The sequence below is a fragment of the Mirounga angustirostris genome, unplaced genomic scaffold (genome assembly GCF_029215605.1).
Source record: "Mirounga angustirostris isolate CCGP_5_RB_7025 unplaced genomic scaffold, mMirAng1.0.hap1 SCAF_4, whole genome shotgun sequence".
Lineage (NCBI taxonomy): Eukaryota > Metazoa > Chordata > Mammalia > Carnivora > Phocidae > Mirounga > Mirounga angustirostris.
Window position 1 is genome coordinate 75979299 of NW_026991712.1, and position 26278 is coordinate 76005576.

At 39.2% G+C, this 26278-nt stretch overlaps 1 protein-coding gene across 3 annotated transcripts in view; it reads left to right on the forward strand.

Moving 5' to 3' along the window:
- ATP6V1H (ATPase H+ transporting V1 subunit H) overlaps window positions 1-26278 on the forward strand; it is a 138464-nt gene that overhangs the window by 90799 nt on the left and 21387 nt on the right. For 2 of the 3 annotated variants that reach the window (XM_064588333.1, XM_064588334.1), the window contains one exon: window positions 14031-14144. The exons of the other annotated variant lie outside the window; for it this stretch is intronic. In XM_064588333.1, coding sequence (XP_064444403.1) covers window positions 14031-14144 — 114 coding nt within the window. The remainder of the gene's footprint in view (window positions 1-14030; window positions 14145-26278) is intronic. 3 annotated transcript variants of the gene reach the window in all.

Consider the following 26278-nt stretch of genomic DNA (forward strand, 5'->3'; position numbering starts at 1 on the left):
TTATTTTGTTGGTGGTAGAACCAAAACCAATGGGATGGTAGCAGAATTCTCAGCGTTCTAGAGCTGTGTCCGGGTCTGTAGCCAGGACCACAGTCAGTGAATCAGCTGCCTGGGTGTGATTCTGCCATCTCAAAATGTCTTTCCTCAGTTGGAGAGTGCACCAGGGTTTCACAGTCCCCTACCTGGATCTCAGAGTTCCCAGGAAGGCACTTTTCCATGGATGGATACTAAATTATTGCTGTTGAAGAGGGGAGATACGTGTGAAGGATGTCTTATTCCGCCATCTTGCAAGCATCACTCCCATAGCCCATCTCTGCAAGTTTTATAGCATTGCTCTTGCCCTTCTTGTCAACTGACCCTTCTAGACCAAAGGTCTGGATACATTTAGTCAATGACTATAAAATAGGTGAAGTTATAGCTGCTGGACTGGGACATACTGATTTTGTAGCAGTGGAAGGGTTACAACTTTAGCACCTACAAAGACAAAAATAGAGACACAAGAGAGGGAGAATATTAATGATCTTTGTTTTTCAATGAATTGTCCCTATAGCTTTCCTCATGAAGGAAAACACGGAGATCTCTCAACTGTTGGACACTTAATGTTTAATTGACTGCTGTCGTCTACCTCCAGAGAGTGCTGCCACAATTTGATGGCCATTCCCTTTAACCTATTGAAAAATCTATTGGAAACAGAAGGGATAACAATAGCTTTTGCACCTCCCAAGCAAAATACCTGTCAATAGGTTTTATGTCTGCCCCACCCTCCATCCTGGAGCTCTCTTAGCCATTCCATGGGGCAGCAAATATCACCTATCTGGTACTATAGACAAATAGGTCATTCTTTCCTAAAACCAGGACTAGACTCAGGGATTTGACCTGAACTGAAACCGCTTAAGGTTCACCATCCATCTGGGAAGCCACAGTGAGGGCACCGTCAACTGGTGTGCCCTACCCCCTGCCCCCCCACCACCACTGATGAAGATTTCATTTGGGTGGCCCAACAGTTGTGAACACTTTCTTTCCAGAGGCCACGAGCATCCTTGGTATTGTACTTCCTGTATGAAGGCCAGGCACGAACTTACTTCCCTCCCCAAACCATAGTAACTTACACATTAGGAGTAGTCGTAAGAAGCCTGTTGAGTGTTTAAGGAAACACTACCAGTAGACCATATTGTCCTCAGGTGAACGTGGAGATCTCTATGAAAGGAACTACCTTTGCTGATTTAGTGGCGTTCCCAAAAAGAAGTGATCAGTGATACTACCTTAACCCTGGAAGACATTCAAGTTAACCTCAACTCACTGGCCAGCATTTGTTATAGATGACAGAATTGCCCTAGACTTCCTTCTTGGGGCAAGGAAGAATCTCCGCATTCTTTATGTATCCATCTGTACTTGGATTAATGCCAAGTGTAAAGGTCACTACACTATGGCATTTTTTCAGCTGGTTAGATCCAGGACCTTGGGGCACATGGATAAGATCATGGTGCTTTATTGCTATGGATTTGATTCCAGCCTGCATCAGCCAGATTAATCACAGTGACCAGTGGAGTGATATATTCATAGATAAACTTGCCAGAAAGCAAAATAATGTAGAAATGAAGGTTTTATTTGTGGGGAGATATCTCTCAGCTTTCTGTCCTTCTTGCACATTGAATGTCCTTTTCAAATAGATGTCTTCCTGGGAGCAAAGGGCAGGATGCTTATTGTCCATTAGGAGAGATTTGGGTTCCTTAAGTTCCGGGTTCCTCTTTTTCACATTGTGTGTGCAGGGCTCATTGAACTCTCTTCATGTTTTCCTCTGGAAATTGTGGCTTGGGGAACCAGCACAAAGTTCTAATATTCTTGCTATTGCAATTACCTTGACAAACTATCATTTGTCTTTGGCCCAGGAGTCTCAGTGTCTTCTACAGGCATCCATGAAACTATGGCAGCTTTGGGCACCTGGGTGGCTCAGTTGGTTAAGCGACTGCCTTCGGCTCAGGTCATGATCCCAGAGTCCTGGGATCGAGTCCCACATCAGGCTCCCGGCTCAGCGGGGAGCCTGCTTCTCCCTCTGACCCTATCCCCTCTCATGCTGTTTCTCTCTCTCTCAAATAAAAAATAAATAAAATCTTAAAAAAAAAAAAACTATGGCAGCTTTATTTGCTAGCTTGCAAGTGGGATAAAAGCTAAGACCTTTTGTAGTTCTTGACACTTTGATATTAAGAACTAACATTAATACCATTTAAAAATAGCCTATTTTATTATGAAAAATTGAAGCTCTTTAGATAAGACAAAGACAGACTTTGCTTTTATATAAATATAGCTAATAACCAAGGTTCCTAGCCCATCTAAGATGTGTTTGACATGAAAAACAGATAGATGATAGGTGAGTCCTTCATAGTTACATAATGGCTTATTTATAGTACTTTTGGAAAGGGAAAAAGCAAATCTAGACAAAATGTCCTCATTCTAGAATCATAAAAGTGGTGAAAAGCTTAAGAACTTACCTTCCTACTGTACTGACTTGTTACCAACATCAAGAACCAGCTAGTGCTTCAAACACCATATCTCCTGCTAATCAGAAGCCTGTTACGCCTTCACATCATCCAGTTCTGCCACATCCCTTCTTTTCTCCCTTCCCAACTGTCTCCCACAGTTAAGGATTATCTTGGAAACCATGCTTAACTTCTCCAGACTACACATCGCTGGTATCATACACTGCATCAATCCTCAGTGTTAAAATACTTCCTAAAACTGTTATTCATTCGTTCGTTCGTTCGTTCATTCATTCATTCATTCATTCATTCATTCATTCTGCCTGCCTGCCTGCCTGAAACTCTGGCGAAGCTACTGTTTTTCTTTGTCCTTCCAGTGGCTTACGCGGATCCATGGACCAGTATATTCATTCTTTTTTGAAGCCACTCACCAGTATTATCTCAGAGTAACTTAATTTCTGTACAGTCTTCTGCTCCTTCTTTGAAATATATTTTCAAATTATTTTCTCCTTATCACATAGCCCTTTGAAGACTCTCATTCTCTCTGTGAAGTCATTCCCACATTTTCCTACACAGGAGTGTTTGAAACTTAATAGATTGTTGGTGGGTTTGCAGACCCACAATTTGAAATAAATATTAATAAAATTAATTAATACTCAAATTTAATTACAGTTTAAAGTACTGATAACTCTTTCATGTCAGTTATCGGAATTATTTTGTTTGTGATCTTTTAGCAAGGTATCAAGAACAGAATGCTTGAGTCATGCATAAGTCAAGTTCTCTATTCACTGTCTTTTTAAATTTTTTATTGCTACTAAATTTTAAAAAATGTTAACTCACTACAATAAGTTGGCAGGAATGGCAACAGCAGTTTAAAACCTCTTGTAGATAGTTCTGGATATTCAGATCAATTTGGACTTGAAGGATTTCTCCCTGAAACCTGCTTTAACAGTTCATCATATACTAAGTTGACTAGCCCATTCCATGTAAAAGCAGGGAAATTGAATGTTGCTACTTGTGAGACAGAGGCAAAACAATTCCCAGTCTACTTTGTGGTTGCATTTGGCCATATAAAAGTATTTCTTTAAATTCAGTTGTAGCTTTTGGATGTGGTTTTTTTTTTTTTAATATTTAATTTTATTTTTTTTAAATTTTATTACGTTAATCACCATACATTACATCATTAGTTTTTGATGTAGTGTTCCATGATTATTTATTTATTTGAGAGAGAGAGAGAGAGAGAATGCGAGTGGGGGAAGAGCAGAGGGAGAGGGACAAGCAGACTCTGAGCTGAGCGCAGAGCCCGATGTGGGGCTTGATCTCACGATCCTGAGCTGAAATCAAAAGTCAGACGCTTAACTGTCCGAGCCACCCTGGTGCCCCAATGTCGATGTTTTTGTTGATATTTTGTAACCTACTCAAGATGATGACTACATTGCTACGTTGCTTAGAATAATGGAAAGGATCTTTACTGCTATTATCACTGAAAATGCTGTCTTATGCATCACATACTGAGGAAACCAATAATTATCCTTTCCTACTACTCGAGGAAAAATAATGCCAGCAAAGAAATTGAGTAAGTTCCTTCCCCCTGCCAAAAGAATGGCATGTTTCTACTGTCTGGAAAGGCAGTCTTATGCTCCCCCATGTTTTCCTTCACTCAGTTCTTATAACTTGATCAAATTCACACTTGCATTTCTTTAACACTAACAAGATTAGTAGGCAGGCACATTGTTGTTCCAGTTGAGTTAGTAAAATCTTTTTATCCATGTAGCACTAACTCTCCCGGCTGCACATAACTAGTCCTCTGTCAGTACCAAATCCAACAACTTCTTGTCAACATTATGCCCTCCAGAGATACCAGGAGTATCTCCTCCATATGTGCACAGTACCTGTGCTAATAGCTAATGGGCACCACAGTCATCAGTACAGAATTATACAGTGGTTAAGTGCACAGACTGAACTTGCCTGCTTAGGTTCATCTCCCAGCCCTGCCACCTGGTAACTGTGCGACCTTGGCATATAGCCTCTCCGTGCCTCAGTTTCCTCCTCTGTAAATGTGAGGACTAAGTGAATTCATATGTAATACACTTAGCACTCAACACATAGTAATTACTGTTTAGGTATTTGATAAGCCAGTTAAATGAGTAATTTTGTCCATTTGTTAAGTGTCTGCTATCCTGCATGATAGCAATTTAAGTTGATCCTTGAACAACACTGGTTTGAACTGTGTCGGTCCTCTTATATGTGGATTTTTTATAATACAGGACTGTAAATGTATTTTGTCTTATGATTTTCTTAATAACATTTCCTTTTTTTTGCTTACTTTATTGTAAGAATATAGTATATGATGTAACATACAAAATATGTGCTAATTGACTATGTTACTGGTAAGACTTCTGGTCAATAGTAGGCTATTAGTAGTTAAGTTATGGGGGAGTCCGAAGTTATATGTGGATTTTAACTGTGTGGGGGATTGGTGCCCCTCACCTCCTCCACCCTCATGTTGTTCAAGGCTCAACTGTACTCTTCTCCACTGTATGTTTTTGATATCATGTGTTTTAAACATAATTAGGAAGTTTGGCGTTCTCTAAAAACATAGTGTTCTTGTGGTGGACTTTTTTCTTTTTACAGGTTTCTTGGGAATGATTTGTACTCCTCATCACACAGTAGGAGTGTCAGAATGTTGTCTCCTTTTGAATTTTGTGCCTTTCTCCATCTGAAACAGTAAAATTGATCAGTTGACAAAGTTTCATATCAGAAATGTTTTGGAGACTCCAGGTGAATGTATTGCTGGTCCAGTGATAAATCCTTAGGTAGCAATACTGTATTTCCTATCATTCTCTTTCATCACACTCAGATTTGTCTTGGCATGCGGATTTACATATGATATTCAAAATGAAGTCCTGTTCACTGTTGTTTTACATATTTGTTGTTATTTTCATGACTCCTTTTGTAGTTGAAAGAAACCCTTTTTGATTCAGTAACTTGTTTTTGTAAATTCAGGTGGAGAGCATAACAGAATGGTAACTTCCCCCTAAACTGCAAGTTTAATAATTGTCCTCAATAAATGCAAATAAGATGAAAGTAAGCTATCCAAATGAATTTTATCCTGTCAACTGTACTTGCCAGTTCAGTTCTTGTGAAGGACCCACAGCCTTTAGGACTGTGATATGATTCCAGGAAACAAATACCACTCATTAATCTTATTTTTCACATGTGTATGATGGGATGTGAATAAAACTGTTCCATTGCTTTGTCCTCGGAAAGCACAAGACCACTTGTGGCCCTGCAGAACACCCAGAAATCACACTTTGGTGACTAGTGCCTGAGAGTTGTCCCGAAGAGAGTGTGCCCCCTTTGCACTCACTGCTGCAGATGGTATAGTGAAGATCATTCCAAGCAGCAGAACATTGCAGCAGCAACCTCAGAACCACATCAAACCCTTCTAGGGCTTGTGCAGGTGCACAACCCTCTCTGCCTGGAATACCATAGTGAATGTTTATCTTTTTGTTTCTTTTAAGGAGTACAACATCTAAACAGTCTTCCTATATTCAGGGAATTCCCACGGCATGTGCTCCCTTTCAGTGTAGAGGATAAAAATGCCAGCAGCGTGCTTTCCTAAATTCCTCTGCTTCCAGCCACATGCTTATGGCCTCGCTCAGCAAATCAGATCTCTCTGCCCCAGACTTCCCGCAGGAATGAGGGTGGAGAGAAGTGGGTATGGCAGGCATTCCCTTCAGGCAGCAGCTGTAGCTGGGCTCCCGTGAGGAGGGGAAGCGGTAGTACCTGGTGTCTGGGCACGAGCAGAGGGAACTTCAGGTTCTGTGCCTCGCCCAAGTAGCATGCTTGCTGGACTGCTCATTTGGTCGCTTGCTTGTGATTCAGTCGTTCAATCTGGACAGCCTTCACGCTTGGCTCCCCGGCCTTTCAGGAAATTCTTACCCTTTTTTAAATAGGTAGTCAAGTTTCTATCTCTTCAAGTAAAAATACTGACTGATACAAAAATTCTTCTCTTTTTAATCTGGCAAACCAGTATATTGCCATTAAAACAAAACACAGTATCTGTCCAATTTTCTGTACTTCTAGTGTTTGGTGTGTGTGTGTATATATATATGTATATACACACACATATATATACATACATGTATACACACATAGCCCTTTTCAGCTTGTACATATGATAACCTCGTTATGTCCCTTCTTCCCCCCAAAACTGGACTATGAGCTCTCAAAAAGAGGAACTGTATCTAACTAGGCATATCGTTTACCACAGTAGGGCATAATAAATGTTGAGAGAAAGAACTATCAAAAGAATTCCTGCTGCTTCTCTTAAAATGAACACTTTTATATGAGGTAAATATCTGTTTCCTTTTGTACAAAGCCTAGCATAGCACATACAAATAAAAATTAATAACTTGTTTTGATAGTGGCATTAACTCTCTTTTTTTTTTTAAGATTTTATTTATTTATTTGACAGAGAGATAGAGCCAGAGAGCACAAGTGGAGGGAATGGCAGAGGCAGAGGGAGAAGCAGGCTCTGCACCGAGCAGGGAGCCCAATGTGGGGCTCGATCCCAGGACCCCGGGATTATGACCTGAGCTGAAGGCAGACGCTTAACTGACTGAGCTATCCAGGCGCCCCTGGCATTAACTTTTTATCAATCAAACCGAATTCATTTATCTTTTCTAAGTTAGAGTTATCATGAAAAATAACATGCTTACTATAGAAAACTTGAAAAATACAGAAAAGAATAATAAAAAACAAGACTGTAGTTTTGAGGTAAAAGTAATGGTTTATTTATTTTCAGGTTTTTTTCCTCTATACATACATTTTTTTCCTTCCAAAATATTGATCATATAATATCTCCTATCTTATCTCCTGTTTTTATTCATTTTTCATGGGAATTTCCCATCTACAAATTTTAAAAAATAGACATTAATGCTGCCTATAGATAAATGTATTCCATTGTGCTCAAATCTTATTAGTGGCCATTTGGTATGTTTCCAGTTTTTCATTATTATAAAAAACAGAGTGAACGTCTTTGCAAACATTTCTGATTATTTTCTTTTTTCCTGGTCCCTTAAATATATTCAATGAGAGAAAGTATGTAAGTACTTCTGAGATTTTAAAAACATTATTAAATAGAGAGGACTTCAGGCTCCAAGCATCAGTATGTGAGAATAGCATCTTCACCACCTTCTCAGCAGCAATGGGTGTTACCATTTCTTTTTAAACTGTCACAGGGGAAACTGGTATCTGGTGCTTTTAATTTGTACTTTGATAACTTACATGACTTATTGGGAATTTAGCTGCTACATTTGAGACAGACATTTTTAAAGTTTGCTGCTTATATCATTCATAAAATTTTTATCATGTAAGTTTCAGTTACCATATGGTGAAATTCATTAATTCACTAGGCATTAATGTTTTTTTTTTTTTTTTTTAAAGATTTTATTTATTTATTTGAGACAGAGAGAATGAGATACAGAGGGTATGAGAGGGAGGAGGGTCAGAGGGAGAAGCAGACTCCCTGCCGAGCAGGGAGCCCGATGCGGGACTCGATCCCGGGACTCCAGGATCATGACCTGAGCCGAAGGCAGTCGCTTAACCAACTGAGCCACCCAGGCGCCCTAGGCATTAATGTTTTATTTGATATCTGCTGTGTGCTGGGCACCATTCTGAGTATTGTCTCATGGAACTTCCATTCCAGCGAAAACCTTTGTGTTTTCTTCCACTACTTTTATGCTTTGAAAGAACTTTCCCATTTAGAAGCCTGGTAAATATTCTCCTGAATTAGTTTTGTTTTTAAAAATGTTAATGACCTTCTTTTTTTTTTTAAAGATTTTATTTATTTATTTGACAGAGAGAGACACAGCGAGAGAGGGAACACAAGCGGTGGGGGGGGGGAGTGGGAGAGGGAGAGGCAGGCTTCCAGCAGAGCTGGGAGCCCGACGCAGGGCTCGATCCCAGGACCCTGAGATCATGACCTGAGCCGAAGGCAGACGCTTAACAGTCTACTGAGCCACCCAGGCGCCCCATGTTCATTGTTTCATAGATACGCAAGTATCTACTTGCATGTAAATGGAATCATTTATGCATCCTAACCATTTTTAGCAATATGTTGTGGAATCATAATATGTTATAGTGTGATATAATTTCATTAGCCATGAATAGAATGCTAAACAGTAGAATCCTTATCAAGATATTTTATGTAACTATATTCTATACTGTAGAGCTACATTAAGAAGGATAAAGACCTTTAGAACAAACAAAAATAGTGCTGTGCCTTTTAGGGTATTTAAAATTCACTCTAAAATTACATTTCTCTGTTTCACCAGCTGCTACATTCCTTAAAAGTTCTTGCCAGTAATGAGCTTGTTAATCATGTATTATAATACTGCAGGTCTCTAAAACCTAACATGCTATCGACTCAGCTTGTTTTGGTATACAGTTAGCAAGTTTTTCCCTGTTAGACAATAGCTTATGAACAAAGTACTCGGATCTAGTTCTAAATTAAATCATCCAAATACCCTGTCTTTTTAATGATGTCTTGTGTTAATGATGTTTTGTATTAATATACTAACTGGGAAGATTCTTTTCTCACTGTTTTTTCAAGCATCAGTGATTTTGGACATCTGTATAATCTGAAAGTAATTGGTGTTTCAATTAAATTTAGAAGACAGGAAATGTCTGTTCATTTTAGAGCATTGAGTTTCAGTGGAGTGGAGATTGTCCATCCCTCTATGAGATCTGTTGGAATCTCTGGAGTTTGAAAATGAAGGCTTAATGAATAAATATAATAATGTAAATTATTAAAAGCAAAATTCTTTAAAATTTACATGCTGCTGGTATGAGAAGATAGTATAAGGGTCAAGAGTTTAAAATGTCAAAAGCACCACTGTATAGAGGGGTAGGCAACACATTTGTTGTGAGGATTACATGAGGTAAAAAATATGAAGTGTTTAGCATTGTGCCTGGCATGTATAAAATGCTGTTATTGTTGTTGTTATAAATGATATGTGATCTCTGATTTTTAAATCCATCATATTTTATACATATGATGGTGGCTTTCTGAGATTATATTTATTCATGTACAGTTAATCCTCATTTTTTATGGATTCTGTATTTGTGAATTTACCTGTTTGTTAAAATTTATAATCCCCAAATTAATATTAACACTTTGGAGATCATTTGTTGACACATGCAGGGCAGAGGAAAGTTTGAGTTGCTGGATACACAACTAAAGTCAAACAAGGCGATGCTCTGCCTTCTTGTCTTAGTTCTTGTACTATAAACTGGTGCCCTTTTTGAGATTTGTTTAGTGCCATGTTTTTTGCATTTTTGTGCTTTTTCTTGGTGATTTCGCTGTGTAAAATGGCCCCTCAGCATAGTGCTGAAGTGCTGTCTGGTGTTTCTGAGCACAAGAAGGCTAGGATGTACCTTATGGAGGCAGTGCATGTGTTAGATAAAAGCCTCATTCGGTCATGAGTTATAGTGCTGTTGGCTGTGAGTTCATTGTTGATAAATCAACAACAGACATTAAGTTGTCTTTGAACAGAAACATGTAAAACAGGGCTGTCTATCCTCGGGTTGATGGGAATGTCACGACTAGAGGCTTGCAGGAATATAATCCTGTATTTCCCCTAGGAGTCTCAGTATTCACTAAATCAGTGTTCCTGGTGACTTTATAGAACACAGCTACCATAAATAATGAGAATCGGCTGTATTTTCCGTGTGTTGGAGGATCCAGATGGGGCCCAATAAATAATTCCCTTCCTACTTGCCTGAATTCCAGACTATTGAGAAACTTGACAAAGGCGGTAACAGTTGGAGGCCAAAATAGAATCTTCCCTGAGAAATTCAATAATAGACAGATGGCCTTCCTATTACTGAACCTGTTAGCCCCAGGTGGCACTGAACCAGTGTGGAAGAGGAAAGAGAGAGTGGATGTGTGTGTGTCATGGATTCCTGCTTGCAGACGCGCCACGCATAGAAGTCCCCTCTCAGGGGAATAGGCACGGGCAGGGGGAGACAGGGGCATTACCTTAACCAGCAGGAGTAGGAAGCCAGCTGTGCCAAACCCCCTAAAGTAACTCATACATACTAATACCAGATTGGTTGGTTGAATAAGAGGTTGTGGTGAAATAAGAATGTCTTTAGATTTGCCACCCCCCCCCAACCCATTTAAAACTTATTCAGGGATGATAATCTTTTCATGCCTTTGGATGAAAACCTAGGTGGGTTACGTTACTTTTCCCCTCACAGCCCTATGGTCATTTTAAATCAGACATTTGGTAGCCCTTCATGCTACTTATTCAAAAGTAGGACTTCTCTCTTCTTTCTGTGATGCTGTCAGTAGGTGCAGGGCCATAGTCCTTTCTCTTCCTGGCTCCTTTTCCCTGAGCTTACCTACTGTTACCTTAAGTCTTCCTGAGGCTGGTGAATGGAGAAGGAGGAGGTGACAGGGAGAAGCAGGAATTTTCTTACTTACTGTTATTGATGGCTGCTTTATGTTCTCCCACCTTGGTAGATGTCTGAAGCTGATAATTTCTCTTGGGAGTACCTTTTTGGGTTCATTAGAAGGACCTCTTCTGGGCCATTCACTGCAGCTCCCCTAGGCTGGGGTGAGCCATTGTGGTGTTTCATCTGGCTCATGGTGCCACTCAAACTTCTGTGCACCCCTAGGTTCTGGGAATGTCCGCTGATCCTGACACAGCTCCCTCTACTTTACCGCTCTGGATTACCGTGACCTCTCAGGCTTGGGCCACCGTTAGGCACCAGGCTGCTGTCCTCCCAACTGCAGGAAATGCATGCCTGTCTGTGTGTGTGGTTTCCTTGACATGCCATCACCACCTTTTTCTTTTCTGTAGGGCAGGGACCTACCGTGTGGTCCATCACATTCTACAGAGTACACACGAATCATCCTTCCCCTCCCTGGATCCTTTAATATTTGACATAGAATTCCCCAAGGGGATTAAAAGTTGTTAGAGTTCTTTATAAATTCTGTATATGATGTTCTCTCACAGATCCACTTTAGTGTCTGATATCTATTGATTTGGCATCTCAGTGATACTGACACAGAAGGAGATTTCCATATTATTGTCATCATTCCGTATGTACATGTATACCTATGAGTTTCAGCAGCTCCACAAAATTAACATGATTATGAAGATGTTAGGTAAACTGATATCTAGTTAAATCACCCGCTTAGGCAGATCGATATTTTCTAGTGTGGCAATGGATGATTCTAAGCACATGTGAGAAGGCGGCACATTATACCTGAATGTTACTCCTGATTTGTATATTTTTCTTTTAAAATTTCTATTCTCCATCATTAATCCCGATTGCCATCCTAGACTACTTAAAACTCTTGAAAGAGTTGATAATGCAAAGTGCAAAGGTGAACAACTGGCAGATAGTGAGTGTTGTGTAAATGTTTGCAATTCTAATTATTTGGGATTCTAGTAATAGTATGCTATAGCAGTTGAGGGAGGGTTATCATTAGGCAGTTTTGCTACAATAAAGGCCTATCTTTTTTGAAGGCTTACTTGTCCTTTAATGATGTCATTTTGACAAAAACTGGATGATAATAGATATTGCTATTAATGTGGTGTATATTAAGAAAATATAATAATCTAGTTAATAGATATTTGATGAGGACTTTCTGTCTTGAGCCCTGGGAACATAGGGTAAGCAACACCATGCATAGTTTGGCCTTCATGGATCTTCTTGTATAATGAGGAAGACAAACTTAATAGTTTAGAAAGTCATTCAGGTGTAAAATTATAACTCAGATGAGTACAAGGAAGGAAAGAGACAGAGTGCCATGAAAAGGGCATATTTGAGGAATTACTATGGGCAGAGAGAAGACTTCTCTGAGGAAGTGACAATTGAGGCAAGATCTGAAAGATGAATAGAAGTTATCTGCTATATAAAGTGGGATGTTATATGAAGTGGGAAAGCCTCTGGGAGAGAAAATGGCATGTGCCAAGAGCCTGTGGCTGAAGGACCTGAAAGAAGGCCGGGGGAGTCAGAGTGCAGAGAGCACAGGTATATGACTGTGGCTCAGGTCAGACTGGGAAGGACCCAGTCAGCCATTGTTTTAAGCAGGGAAATTGATAATTCAGATTTTTGGAAAGTTCGCTTTGAGGAGAATGGATTGAAGGGGAGCGGCCCCTTGTGTCCTCATTACCACCATCACTAGCACCAATGTCATCATTATAGCAGCAGACATGGGCTTGCTGTATTGTAGGGACTTGGGTTTTATGGCCTTTGGTCTTCACGGCAATGCCATAAAGAAGGTGTCCTTGTTCCCCTCATTTGCCAGGAAGGAATTTACTAGGTTAAATGACTTAATGTAACCTATCCGATAAAGAGCAGAGCTGGTGTTAGAATAATGCCTGGCACATGACAGGCACTCAACTGATGTTTGGTTATAATTATACTGTACTTTTCCCCCTCAATCCAATACATTTTTTTTTTTTAAAGATGCTTTAAAAATTAAGTATCATCAAAAACTAATGATGTATTTGTATGGTGACTAACATAACATAATAAAATAAAATTAAATTAAACAAATAAAAAAATAAAGTGTAAAAAGGTATACAGATAAAAGCCTCTCTCTCGCTCTTGACCCCCATCCACCCATCCTCGAGACCGTCTGCAACCGCCACAGGCCCTACTGCATTATCGCTGATCGTGTGGCGGGAGTGGTGGTGCTCACCAGACAGTGTGGCCTGGAGACTCCACACTGTTGGGCTGGAGTTAAGAGCCTCCACAGCTCTAGCCACAGCCACACCCTTGCAAGGGAACAGAGAACCTCTTTCTATTCATGAAGCAAATCAGTATTTTTGCTTTGCTTTCGCATCTATAACAACTGGATTTTTCAGGGCGTTAGGGGACACAGTGATAGAAAGAAGTGTCAGTTGTCAGTCATCTTGGTGCTCTTGACAGTAGGAATTTTCTCCTCTGTTTCACTGACCAGGAGGTCATGTGGCATATTGCATCATTATGACGAAGGGCAGGTATCTTATAAATCGTCTTTTTCAGGATGTTAACATGACTTCTACTAGGTGTTTTTAACCGTGTTCCCTGCTGTCTGCATCTGAGCCTCGCTCACAGCACGGCAACTGGTGGATTTAATACCGATCTGACATTGTTACAGACATTAGGTGGTGTTTAGTATATTGCTTTTAAGCAAGCCAGAAATACTGGTAATAAAGTTTTAATACTCAACAACTTAGAAAACTGTACTCTAGAGTACTACAACAGTCTGTGAGGTATCCAGGTAGATGATACTTGCCTGGATTAGGAAATGAGAATAGCAGCTGGATTCCCCAGTAGGAATTCAAAAGAGAAAATACTTGAATATGTTAAATCTATGATTCAGGAAAAATGATACAAAAAAAGACATGTGTTGGTTTACTCACCTATATTGTAACTTTTCTCTTTAAAACCCCTTGGCACTTTGGTATATGGGCTCTCTGCTGACTAACAGCGTGAGTTAGCAAGGAATTGCAGCATCTTCACAAAGTGGCTTCTGTTCCACAGGGTCATTGAACAGCTTGGTGGGAAGCAGCTGGTCATGAACCACATGCACCACGAGGACCAGCAGGTTCGCTACAACGCTCTTCTGGCTGTGCAGAAACTCATGGTGCACAACTGGTATGTGCTGGCTTTTTCTTTCCTCTCCCACACTGATCTGCAAGCTCTCACTTGCCCCTTCCAAAAGTTCTCTGATAAATGCACTGATGAATGATAGTTTTTTAAATCACCAATTTTGATGAAATATCTAGAAATATATTGTAGTAATCGAGAGCAGTGATACCAACTGCATTGATGTTCTCAAAAAATGTATATTCAAAGTACTCATATCAAAAACAATTCCAGAAGTAACTAAAAGGACATTTGTGGCTTAAGGGAATCGTCTTTTTTGGAGTTGAATGGAATCCAGTCGGATTATTGATCAGAGGCTTTACAATTTTGCATGGTTTAACTATTCAGCATATTGTTAACCTGAACAGTTTTTTACCGGTTCATGTGAAAACACTAAAAACTGATTGATCAACTAAGATTCAGCTCTCACATTTCATTCATTATAGCCTTTTGCCTTTGAAGTAACGGAGGTCATGTTTTTCTCTCATTTGTTTTTATTTTTTGAATAAAAATAATTTGACTTTTTGTACGCACTTAAAACAAGATAAATTGAAGAGTGACTGTTTAGATGTAACGGTGAGCCTTTTGTGTCCGTGATGGAACAAACCAGAATTCCCTTTGCTGTGGCTGTTTTTCACTGTGGGTTGGTTGTTGAGTGCTTCCAGTGCTCTACTGAACAGTTCACATACCTCTCTGTTCTTCACCATTTGGAAGGATGCTTTGGGGTTGGGCTGTTTTGTTAAGGCGCAGTGAACAAATACACACATAACTTGTAACTGACAATAACGCCACCAGTACTTCCAAAGGAAAGAAATAATGGTGCCTTGGAAGGCGTGCGTTTGAAAGATGCAGGCAGTATGGTATAGGGAACTATCCAGGAGTGCTGCTTTGGCATCATATATGAAATATTATGATGTTGCCACTTAAACACTTTTGTTCATAAATACTGACATTTATGCATTCTTTCAGTAACCACCTTTTGAGCACTTTGTACCCTGTGTGAAATGCTGGGCTGTAGATCTGATGGAAGTAGGTGCAGCTTCACATAGGATGAGTAGAGAAGGCCTCTCTGAGTAGGCCAAAACAGCTGACACTAATGATAAGGAGCTAGCCATACAACCCAGGTATTAGGGGTAAGCATTTCAGGTAAAGGGCATGAGAGGGGAAGGGCCATGAAGCTCGGCTTCTTGAAAAGCAATGTCTGGGGACATATTTGGTTGTCCAGAGACCGTGGGGGGTGCTGGTGCTCCTGGTACAAGTGGGTAGAGGCCAGGGATGCTGCTAAACATCGTGCAATGCATGGACAGCCCCCCACCACAAAGAAGTGTCCTGCCCAATATGTCGATAGTGCCTGGCTTGAGAGACTCTAATTTGAGGGTGGTATGAGGGCCAGCGTGGAACAAGATGCGCAAGGAGAGATTGTCAGGGAACCGATGATGTAGGGTCTTGAGGGCTACCATTTGACTCTTCCTTTTACAAAATGAGTTGAAAGCCATTGAAAAATTTTAAAATGGGAGAGTAAGAAGATTTGATACATGTTTTAAAAAGATCTCTGAGGCTGCTCTCTGGTGAATGGATTGTACACGGGTAAGTGTGAAAGCAAAGGACCATTTTAGTAGGTTCTCATTGTGGTTGAGAGAAGAGATGGCTAGTGGCTTGGATTAGAACACTGAAAGTTGAGATAAGTAGTAGATGAACTTGGATAGATTTCAGAGCTAGTGCTAGCCATACTTCATGGACTGAAAGTGTTTTTACATGTTTTCGTATACTCAGTGCAAGAAGAAAGGGATCAAAGCAGAGGGCACTCAGAAATGGTTTTTATCTCTTTGCAGGAGAAAAAAGCTTTTCAAGGCTGTCAGTAAAAACAGAATACTTGACTCGATTTCTCTCCCTGTTTCATTTTACCATGGGCCACATTTTCAACACAAATGAATTATTTAGTAATTTTGTATCTCTTGGTTTGTTTATGCCTCTTTCTTGAAATTAGTTTAAAGAATATTGGCATTTAGTAGAGTTTGAGGCTGTTGCAGCCAGCAAACTTCTATTTGCCTTCTGTGAAACACAATTTTATTTTCCCTTTTTGTTGCAATTAAGGTTGCTGAAGTATAAATCCTGTTCTGTTAATAAGAAAAATTCATTTTAATAGTTCTTTCTCATGAAGGATTTATTGTTGGGTTTAGCTTTTTTTAAAATGTGTATTTCTGATGTGGAAGAAAAGATGGGTATGAGATAAGATGTTAACCTTTTTTCTTTGCTAGTGGAGAAAGTTTTTTGGTTGAGAATTTTTCTTGTCTAAATGATCATGCATTGAAGATGACACATTTGCAATTGGAATATTTTCCTTGAATTTAGGAACTTGATTTAGTTTCTTGGTACATTTTTCAGTGTATGATTACAGAAGAGAAAGTAAATGTCTTTATAGCCAGAAACTGGTTTCTTTGCTCTCTATCACTGACTAGCTGATGAGAGAATATCCTTTTTCCACCTTTCTAATTATGTGCTAGGCTCTTTTAACTTTGTTTTAATTATGATAAATCTCTGTTGATGGAGAAGCTTAATGTCAGTAGTTTCCTATGCTTTCTTTTTAAAAATATTTTCATATGAAGAAAAATTCTGTTGTGACATGTTTGTTTTGACATATACATTTCCATGTCTCTTTGTGCCAGAGAATGAAAATTGCTCAAGTAAAGCAATTTATTTAAATGTCAGATTAACATGAGATCGAATAGAATGCAATTCGGAAAGTAAATCTTCTGCAAAGTATATCCCCAAATGGAAAAAGGATTTTGAATCCATGTCTTTATGCAGGTATCTAATTCGTCTTCATCAAATCATGCTGGTGGAGACTGCCTTTCTACTTGCCTAAAGTAGACGCTTTCCCCCCGCCCCTGAAAATATGGCACTGGTGTCCTAAAGATGTTTATTGATTGAATCTTACAAAATTCTCTTGGAATTGTTTATTTTCACACCCAATACAAACATGAAAACAGAGTTGATTTTGTTTCCTTTTAGCATTTTGTTTGTTTTAATTAAAATGAGTTTTCATAAATGATTTATGTTAGTACTATGTGGTGAAATAAATCAGTTGAACATAATTGAAATATAATCATGGATAAAAGTAGAATGAAAGTCTGCCTGAATGGCAGTAGCAGCTTTTCATGACATTTTTGCATGTTTATCTGTACTCACTGTTTTGCTCGTAGGCCACACTTTCAGATTTCCTGCACACTCTGGATTTTCTTTCACTTTTCTACCCTACGTGATTTTTAGATTTTTTTGATGTTGCATTCCTCCTAAAGCTTCTGTTTATGAGACTAAATAATAATTTTGGATATGGTAAAGTAATATTTATTTTTTACTGCAGGGAATTTTTTTGTTTTAAATATAAGTTTAAAATTACATTTTAAGTATAAATTGGATACTTATGAAATTATAGAACTGAGCTGTCTACGTATTTTGATTTTGATTCTTTAAGGAGCTAAATATTAAATTTTTGGTAATGTAGAGATGGATTTGAGTTTATGTAACAGGGAGTATAGAGTTGTATATCATGTGAAAATACTTAATTCTTTTTCACAATTTTATGGTTGATTTCAAAATTATCATGAATTGCCGGTCTTAGCATAGCTAGTGTTTCTCCCCTTCTCGGCATCATGTTTACATGGAATGGTGGGATACAAAAAATCTTCACTGATGGTGGGGAGTGGATAGGGGCTGAAATCGAGTTGCAAGGGAGGGAGGGGATGGTCGGCACACACCCATGTTTCCTCAGTTCAGGAAGTCTTGAGCAGGTCAGTCCTACTTACAGCCCTCCTTCTAAATGCTCTTCCCACACCCGCTGTGCATTCGTGCTGTGCCCCTTGTTCTTTGATTAGTGCTGGATTTTTATATTAATAAATTTGCCAAAATATATAAACATTGACAACCTACTCTAGAGAACTTTTATATATACCCTCAGTTTATACTTTATAATTCAACATCATAAAATGTCATCATTTTTCTCCTACAGAATGATTTTAAATGTAATCAGCCTCTAATTCAGAAGCAACAGTATGTGCATATGGACAGCTCAGGACTTCAGGAAAGAAACACTGAATTTTGTAGGTAGAGGATCTTGTGTAGAATTTTCTGTTTGTTTCTAGATTATCTTTCAGTCTTTTTTTTAAAGCAGAATAATAAGCTATAAGAGTGTTGTTCTCTCCAGTTATTTTATGTGTAGGTAAATAATATAACAGAGAACTCACCAAGCCAAGTAGATGAGCGATACTACTTTGTTCTCTGATGTTTATGTCTGCTTAGAATATTAGTTATTCTGTAAGTACATAGCTGTAAATACAGTGATTAAAAGTTACTTATGAACTGAACTGAAGGAAAAAAAAACAACGTGCATTAATAATCATGTTACTAAATATTCCATGTGATTTTTAATAAGCATATAACATTTCCAGATTTAACATTTTCCAGAATTAATTTAGAAAATTGTGGCCACCCTTTGGGTGCCTGGAATTTTCCACATTATTCATACAACATTTTTAGTGGAAGAATCTTTGAAAATGTCTTTAGTATCATGTTTATGTATTTTTCAAAAACAAATTAACTCGATTAAAAAATATATCAAAACCAATTGCAAGTAAAGAATTCTTGGTAGACTGTTGCCTCACCATCAAGTTGGTGGCTAAAGTTGCTCCTACTTTGCTAGTTAGAGATGTTTTGAGGCTGTACTAATTTGTCTGGACACTATGTACCACTTAATTACAATTCATTTGGAGATGCCAGCATAACATAAATCTTAAATTGTTGCAAAGTACCAGCCTAAATAAACATTTGGAAGAGGTAGATAATGAGCATTTAGGCAGTAAAGAATATAAAACCACTGATGGATAATGGAGTTTCTGTATTTTATAATTAAGTATAAAACCAAATGCAGATTTCACACATAAGTGCATGTGACTAGGTTATCTGTGGATTAAATTCATGTTGTGGTTTTGTTTGATTAGGATTGGCTTTTTAGACACACAGACACCTGATGGGGGTTTTGAAGGATCAGTTAAGCATGGACAAAAGAAAAGCCTTGTCTAGTAAGGGGAGTCAGAGAAAAATGAACTAATTTGCTTTGCTTTTAATTGCTTTTTCTCCTTTCTCTTTCAGTGGGTGGGACAGTTACATTTGTGGTCACATGAATATTTCATTTCATGGGCTGTGTGTGTGTGTGTGTGTGTGTGAAATAATCAAATAAAGCTCAATAGAATAGAGTATGCTAAAAATTAATTAGATAAAGATTAAGCAAACTTTATATTTATTCATCTTAGAGATTTAATTAAATTTTTGAATTATTTTCTTAGTTTCGATTTAAATATATCATCCAGATGTTGCCTCTTGATGGGGAACAAAATCTCATGGGTAACAAATGGATTGATAAGTTTTCATCACCACTGAAATTTTGAGGTATAGATGAAAAAAATGGTGATAAGCCTGTCATCTTATCAAAGACAGCTTTTGATGTAAATATCCTTTAATTACATTTTTATTAAATTTACTTTTTAAAAGAATTATGCAGTGATGCATTAGGTACCTACTATATATCTAACCCTCACCGTGAATTAAATAATGTTCCTCACCAGTCCTCACTTGTTATTTTTAAAAATGAATCCAGTAAAAAGCTACCAAAGAGTTAGTATAGGGGCCAGAGGTGTTTAAAAGATCAGGTTTCTTACACATACACAGTATCAGAGTTCTAGAACATTTCCCTGTAATTCTCTGTACCTTCATAAGCTTCTTGCCCCACTTTCCTTAACGGCAGGTATTTGCAGATGCCTGAACAAAAATAGTGTCTTGGATGACAGTTTCCCCTGCCTTGCTAAAGAGCCCAGAAATATCTTATGAGAAAACATTTTAGCATTTGGTTAAACACTGTGCTGTTCTATTTGTATCCAGTTACTTTCCCAATTGAGGGAGTGTTTACTGTTATCTCTGTAATTAATACTCTTGTCTCCAATTTAGGCATGGACAGGCATACTTACTAGATGATTGAATATGTGCTAAAATAGATAGGAAGAAGAAAATAAGGGCATAGCACACAGGTTCAGTGCAGTGTCATGAGGGCTGTGGCAGAAGTATGAGTAGGTGTCATAGGAGCTTGGGAACTATGCCTCATCCTTCCTGGGCCTTCAAAAGGGAAGTTTTCCTGAGGAGGCGATGCACGGGCTGAGTCTTAAGGATCAAGAAGGAGTTAGTTGGTGAAGATGAGGGTAGAGTGTCCTCCCTAGGACTTCTGGACTTCTAGAGTCCTCCCTAGGACTTCTGGGCAGAGTCACTGTGTCAGCATGCTGCATGTGGGAAGCCCCAGAGATGTCACCAGAACGAAATCGGGAGCCTGGGAGTGGCTGAACTGTCGCTAAAGGGTCACCTTTGATGTCATGTGCCGTGCCTTAGTATTTCAGGAAGATTTAACAACCACACTGATCTGAAGACCAATTTTATTTCTTCTATGATATATTTTTTTTTATTATGTCAGGGACTTATCTTTCTCCTGTAATGTGAACTGTACTTGTTGGCAAGTCCAGAGCTGATACAGCTGCTCAGCGAGCGAGCGAGCGAGGTCATAGAAGAGCCAGGATTGTTCAGCTTCCTGCTCCCCTATCCCTTGGATGTAGTTTTCACCCTCCTGGTTGCAAAGGAGAAGGGAAAGATGAAAAAAAAGTTAAACGTTTTAATTAGAATTTAAACTAATGAAAGTTTGCAGGAACAGTACAATGGACCGGTGCTTGTTTCCTCTGGATTCGCCACTTGTTGACATTGTGCTGCATCTGTGTGTTCTCTTTCTTTCTCTGTCTCTGTCTCCCTGTCTCTCTGAAGTATTTGAGACTTAAGTGGCAGCCATTATGACCTTTAGCCCTAAATGCTTCACACATAAGTCCTGGGACCTGGGTTTCTTATATCACCATAGCACAATGATGTGCTCCTGTAATCTATAGCTCATATTCACATTTCCTTGTCTATTGTTTGTACTGTTGTTTGTAGCAAATACGTTTTGTCCAGTCCAGGAGCATACATTGCATTTAGTTATCCTGTCTCTTTAGTCTCATTTAAATAGAACAGTTCTTTGGTGTTTGTCTTTTTTAGCATCGATATTTTTAAAGACTACAGGCCAGTTGTTTTATAGAATGTCCCTCAATTTCAGTTTGCCTGATGTTTCTTCCTGACTACCTTTAGGGTATGCATTTTTGGCAGGAACACCACAGAGGTGATATTATGTTCTTCTTAGTGTTTTTATCAGGAAGCCCTTGAGTCAGTTTACCCTATTATTGGTACTGTTAACTTCCACCTGCTTAAAGGGGTATAAGGTTTCTCTACTGTAATGAGCTTCTTTCCCCTTTGTAATTAGTAAGTAATCTTTGGGGAAGTACTTGCAGACTGTAAATACTGGTTGTGTTTCCCAACAAACTTTCACTCATTTTTTAGCATCCAATGGTGCTTCTTGCAAGAGTCAGTTATTACTGTCATAATTGCAAAATGCCTTTTGGGATTTTATTTTTTATAGGTGTAATGTAATGCCTTTGGAGTCAGCAGTCTGTATTCATCAGTGTGTAGGACACTGAACCTGGAGAAGAGATAATATAACAATCAGTGAAGGATCTTGTACGGGTTGTGCTGGGACACTGGAGGAGCTGGAGAGAATGACCAGGCACTTGACATTCCAGAACTTAGCTCTCCTGAGCCAGGAATTATTTTGTCTTCTATCTAGTGCTTCTTTCCTTCTAGCACCTGAGTACTTGAGAAGTTTCCCTTCAGGTAGTGATCTTGAGAGAAATGTGACTCGATATCGGCTTCCTTTCTTAGTTATTATTTTCTGAAAATGACATTATATCTCTGATCTCTTCAGGAGTGTTTTTATGATAGACTTTATAAAGCTATTCAAAAAACATTTCCTAACCATGCCTTTCATCAGACATTAGTAGTAGAGGTTTTATTTGGCACACCAACGTGATGTGTTGTTTTAATGTATTAAAACATTTACACAGTTTTAAGAAAGTTTAATCCTAAGGTATTTAGATGACAGCAGACATCTCTTTTCTTCAGACATATTAGACCTATAAATGAATGAGATGTCTTATTTGGTAAGGTGGTTATATGTTGATGGTTAGTGTGTTAGTAATGTTTTGAGATGTAATGTTTCGAGCATAATTTTGAGACTGCTTTTTCATTTGTCTGATTTTGTTTTGCCTACATAAGAGAATTGTGTGTGTAGATGTATTACATATACCTATTTTGTAAGATATTTTTTGTATATTCTGCATGTTCAGAATCAAGTGTATCCAGTTTATGTTTTGACATCCTACAGCAATTTTGCTATTTTTCTTGTTATTTTAAGTAAGAATATGTGTTCTAATTTGTTAACTTACATTTCTGATAAAATTGAAGGGTGGTAAACATTTATTCTTAGATGACAATAAAAAATCTTTGCGGTGTTTTTGTAGATTGCCAATAGAAGCCACATGTTTAAATAGAAGCTGCACAAGAAATAATATAAATGATAAAATTATAGAAACAAATTAGCCACTGGAAGGTTCTGCAAGAGTAAAACAGGAATGTGATTGGTTCTAGTATACTAGTGAAAGAGTACCTTTGGAAACTACAATCTGAACTTCTGTGTATGTGTGCTTTACTTCACCAGGAATGGTTTGTTTGCAAGAAACAAAAACCTATGCAAGTTAGCTTAAATATAAGAAACTCTATTAGATGGATGTCAGAGTAGCTCACAGAATCCAACAGTAGGTGAAGTCACACAGTTTCACTGAAACTGGGAACCAGAAGCCCATGGGAAGCAAGGCAGCAACTTTTTCCACCTCCCTTTCCTTCTGGCCACATGGGTTCTAGCATCTGTAGCCCATCTGCTTTGTTATTTTCTGTAAGCTGGCTTTTCTGCCCAAGGTCCTGTCAGGCTTTCTCCACGGTTGCAGGCTAACCCTCAGTATCTTCATGATTGTCTACTTGAGCTTTCTACAGTGCACTGACTCAGTTTGGGTATGCCCTTCCCGATTCCCTGCTTCCTGGGGCCTGTTCCTTGGTCATTTGTCTCCTGTACCTGATGAAGCGGGGGGAATAGGATTTGAATGGCAGTGAGGAGCTGATTTTTTTGGGTCCACGAATTTGATGTGCCTGTATTATATCCAAGGAGAAATCCATAGGTTTGGAGTTCCAGAGCAAGATGTGAGCTAGAGTTTATAGAGCTAAAGCAGTCATTAGAGGATGGAAGTCATGGCAGTAGATGAGATTACCCCAAAACATGTGTAGAGCGGGCCTCTTCCTCCAGGAGGTGTTTGGATTAACTCCCTGAAATTGTATGCAAAAGCCTGTGTATAAATATTTTCTGTGGTCAGGGTCCATGCTTTTCCTCAGATTTGCAAAGGGGTCTGGCATCAAAAGGAGCCTAAGAACCACTGCTAGAGACTGAGACAAAAGTATTAAGGGGTCGACAGAAGAGGAATAGATTTTACACAAGGAGGGTGGGGGTGGGTGAAAGACTGACTGATGCTAATGAGAAATGGCTACAAAATTAGGAGAAAACCAGGAACATATGCTGCTAGGGAAGCAGAAGAAAGAGTATAATATTTCAAGCAGGATTGAGTTCAGTGGTAGGCAGTGTAAAACACTGCCAAGGGGACCAGGAAAAGGGGGAATGAACATGCACCTTGGATATGGCAGCAAGAACACCATTGGTGCCCTGGGCCAGAGCGCTTGGTGGCCATGAGCAGGCAGATTGCCTGAGAGATGGTGAAGAAGTAAAGCAAGTCACTGTGGTCATTCCTTCTAGAAGCTTCATTAGGAGATGGAGGAGGAAGGACAGTGCTTTGTGGGGGGCCTGAGGTAGACAATGGATGTTTGCTGTCATCACCTGTTTGTTTTAGTATAAGAAATGTTTAAATGTAATCAGGGGGAGTTAGAGTGGGAGAAACTGATAAAGGGAAGGCCCTGAAGAGGCAGAATGGGGTTGTTACTTGGAAAGGTAATTCAGTGGGGATTGTCTACTATTAACTGTGTAGACAAACCTCCCTGCCAGTACCTCTTCTCTTGGTGAGATTAAAACTCTTGTCTGAACCAATTTAGCAAATAAATATTTACTGAAATGAATTGGTAAATTGGGGAGGGTAGGTGTCAAATTTGTGCCAAGTACATGTTTTCCTCATAGCTAAAGATTTAACTTTTTATGTTCCAGACTTTTTATTTGAAGGTGGGGTTAGGTAGTGATTAGGAAGCAACACAGTTCTTTAAAAGCATTCAGAGTATTTCCCACTCTTACCAGTTATTGGGTGTGCTATATAGATAATGGAGGTGGAGTGGAACAGTCCTATTCCAAACTGTGAGAGAGAAGAGACTTAACATTCTTGAGGCAGTAGCCAGGGACATACATGGTCTTTTTTAGTCTTCACACATCTCTGCAAGATGGACATTCCTGTTCTCAGTTTTACAGATATGAAGTCCAGTGCATAAGGATGGTTTAAGTGATTGCCCAGGTTCTCTCATTTATGGAGTTAGATTTGCACATGCATCCGTATAATTCCAGCTTCCAAGTTTGTTATCACTGTCGTGCTACTGAATAAAGCATACTTGGGGGCCTAATGAGTGTACACTTTCCCATTACACCTACACAGTAAGACACTTCTTAACAAGACACTTAACAGGGCTTTGCTTTGGTGTTCAGGTGACATTGCTGTACCACTAGCCCACCTTCTGTCTCCTCTCTCCCTGTTTTCATTGTCAGTGGCAGTGACAATCAACATTGTCAGTATCGATCATCCTCTCCCCCCGCCCCAACCGCGCTCCAAGTCCTTGCTCTGTATCCACTGCCGCAACCAGGTCTGTTCACTGACTGATTTAATTACAGCAATTTCTTCATTCCTTTTGTTCCTTCCACACCCTGGCTTTTGTGCAGAAAGGCTGGCAGTGTGTAGATCTTGCCCAGAAATCAGACCCTCCTTTCCTACACACAGGAACTCATGGATCGGCCCCAGTAGGTTGATTGCCTGGCCTTCCTTCTTTTTGCTTCATTTGATCACTATCTGCGGCTCCTGGCTCTTTGTTGATGAAGAGATGGCTTGTCATGCTCATTTCCTGACTTGGTTTGGGTTTAGGGTGATGATTCTGTTGCCACTTCAAGGGAAAGTGACTTACCTCCTAGGTTGAAGAAAGTGACTTCTAAGGAAGACTTAACTCTGCCTGACTCCTAAGCCCCAAGTCAAGCATCTTCCCAGATCTTTGTAGGAGTAGACCGAATATGGGTTATAAATATTTTAATAAGGTAAATATAGCTCTTATCACAGCCTTCAAATTTTAGAGCTTAAATTAATACTGTTTGCTTCTTTTTGGGTATCTTGGCTTTTTAAGTCATATGGGTTTTCTCTTTTGGTTAATCATTTTGCTTCTTATGCCCATTTAATGGTAAAGTCAAGAAAATTACATAACTTAAATAGAGTAGTTAAAAAACCTATATTAGGGGTGCCTGGGTGGCTCAGTCGTTAAGCGTCCGCCTTCCGCTCAGGTCATGATCCCAGGGTCCTGGGATTGAGCCCCGCATTGGGCTCCCTCCTTGGCGGGAAGCCTGCTTCTCCCTCTCCCACTCCCCCTGCTTGTGTTCCCTCTTTCGCTGTGTCTCTCTGTCAAATAAATAAATAAAATCATAAAAAAACCCCCCAAAACCTGTATTAAACCTATATTTTAAATATCCATTAAAAGTTTTTTTTTTTTTTTTTTTTTTTTACAAATAGTTATTTTTAACCTGGCCATTTCAAGACCTGCTTTTTCTTCCCCCAAGTAACTGTATGTGTTTTATTATTTATCAGCATACGTCTTCCTTCCTTCCTTCCTTCCTAGAGAGTGTGCACATAAGCAGGGGGAGAGGGGCAGAGGGAGAGTGAGAGAATCCCAAGGAAGCTTCATGTCTAGCGTGGAGCCCGACACGGGGCTCGATCTCATGACCCTGAGATCATGACCTTAGCCGAAATCAAGAGTCAGATGCCCAACCAGCTGAGCTGCCTAGGCGCCCCTATTAGCATACATTTTTGAAGCACCTTTTTATCATTTATAGTCTCTTTGAAGTAATGTTTCTCATTCTTGTTATTTTTTTAATGCTTGAGGATTTCAAG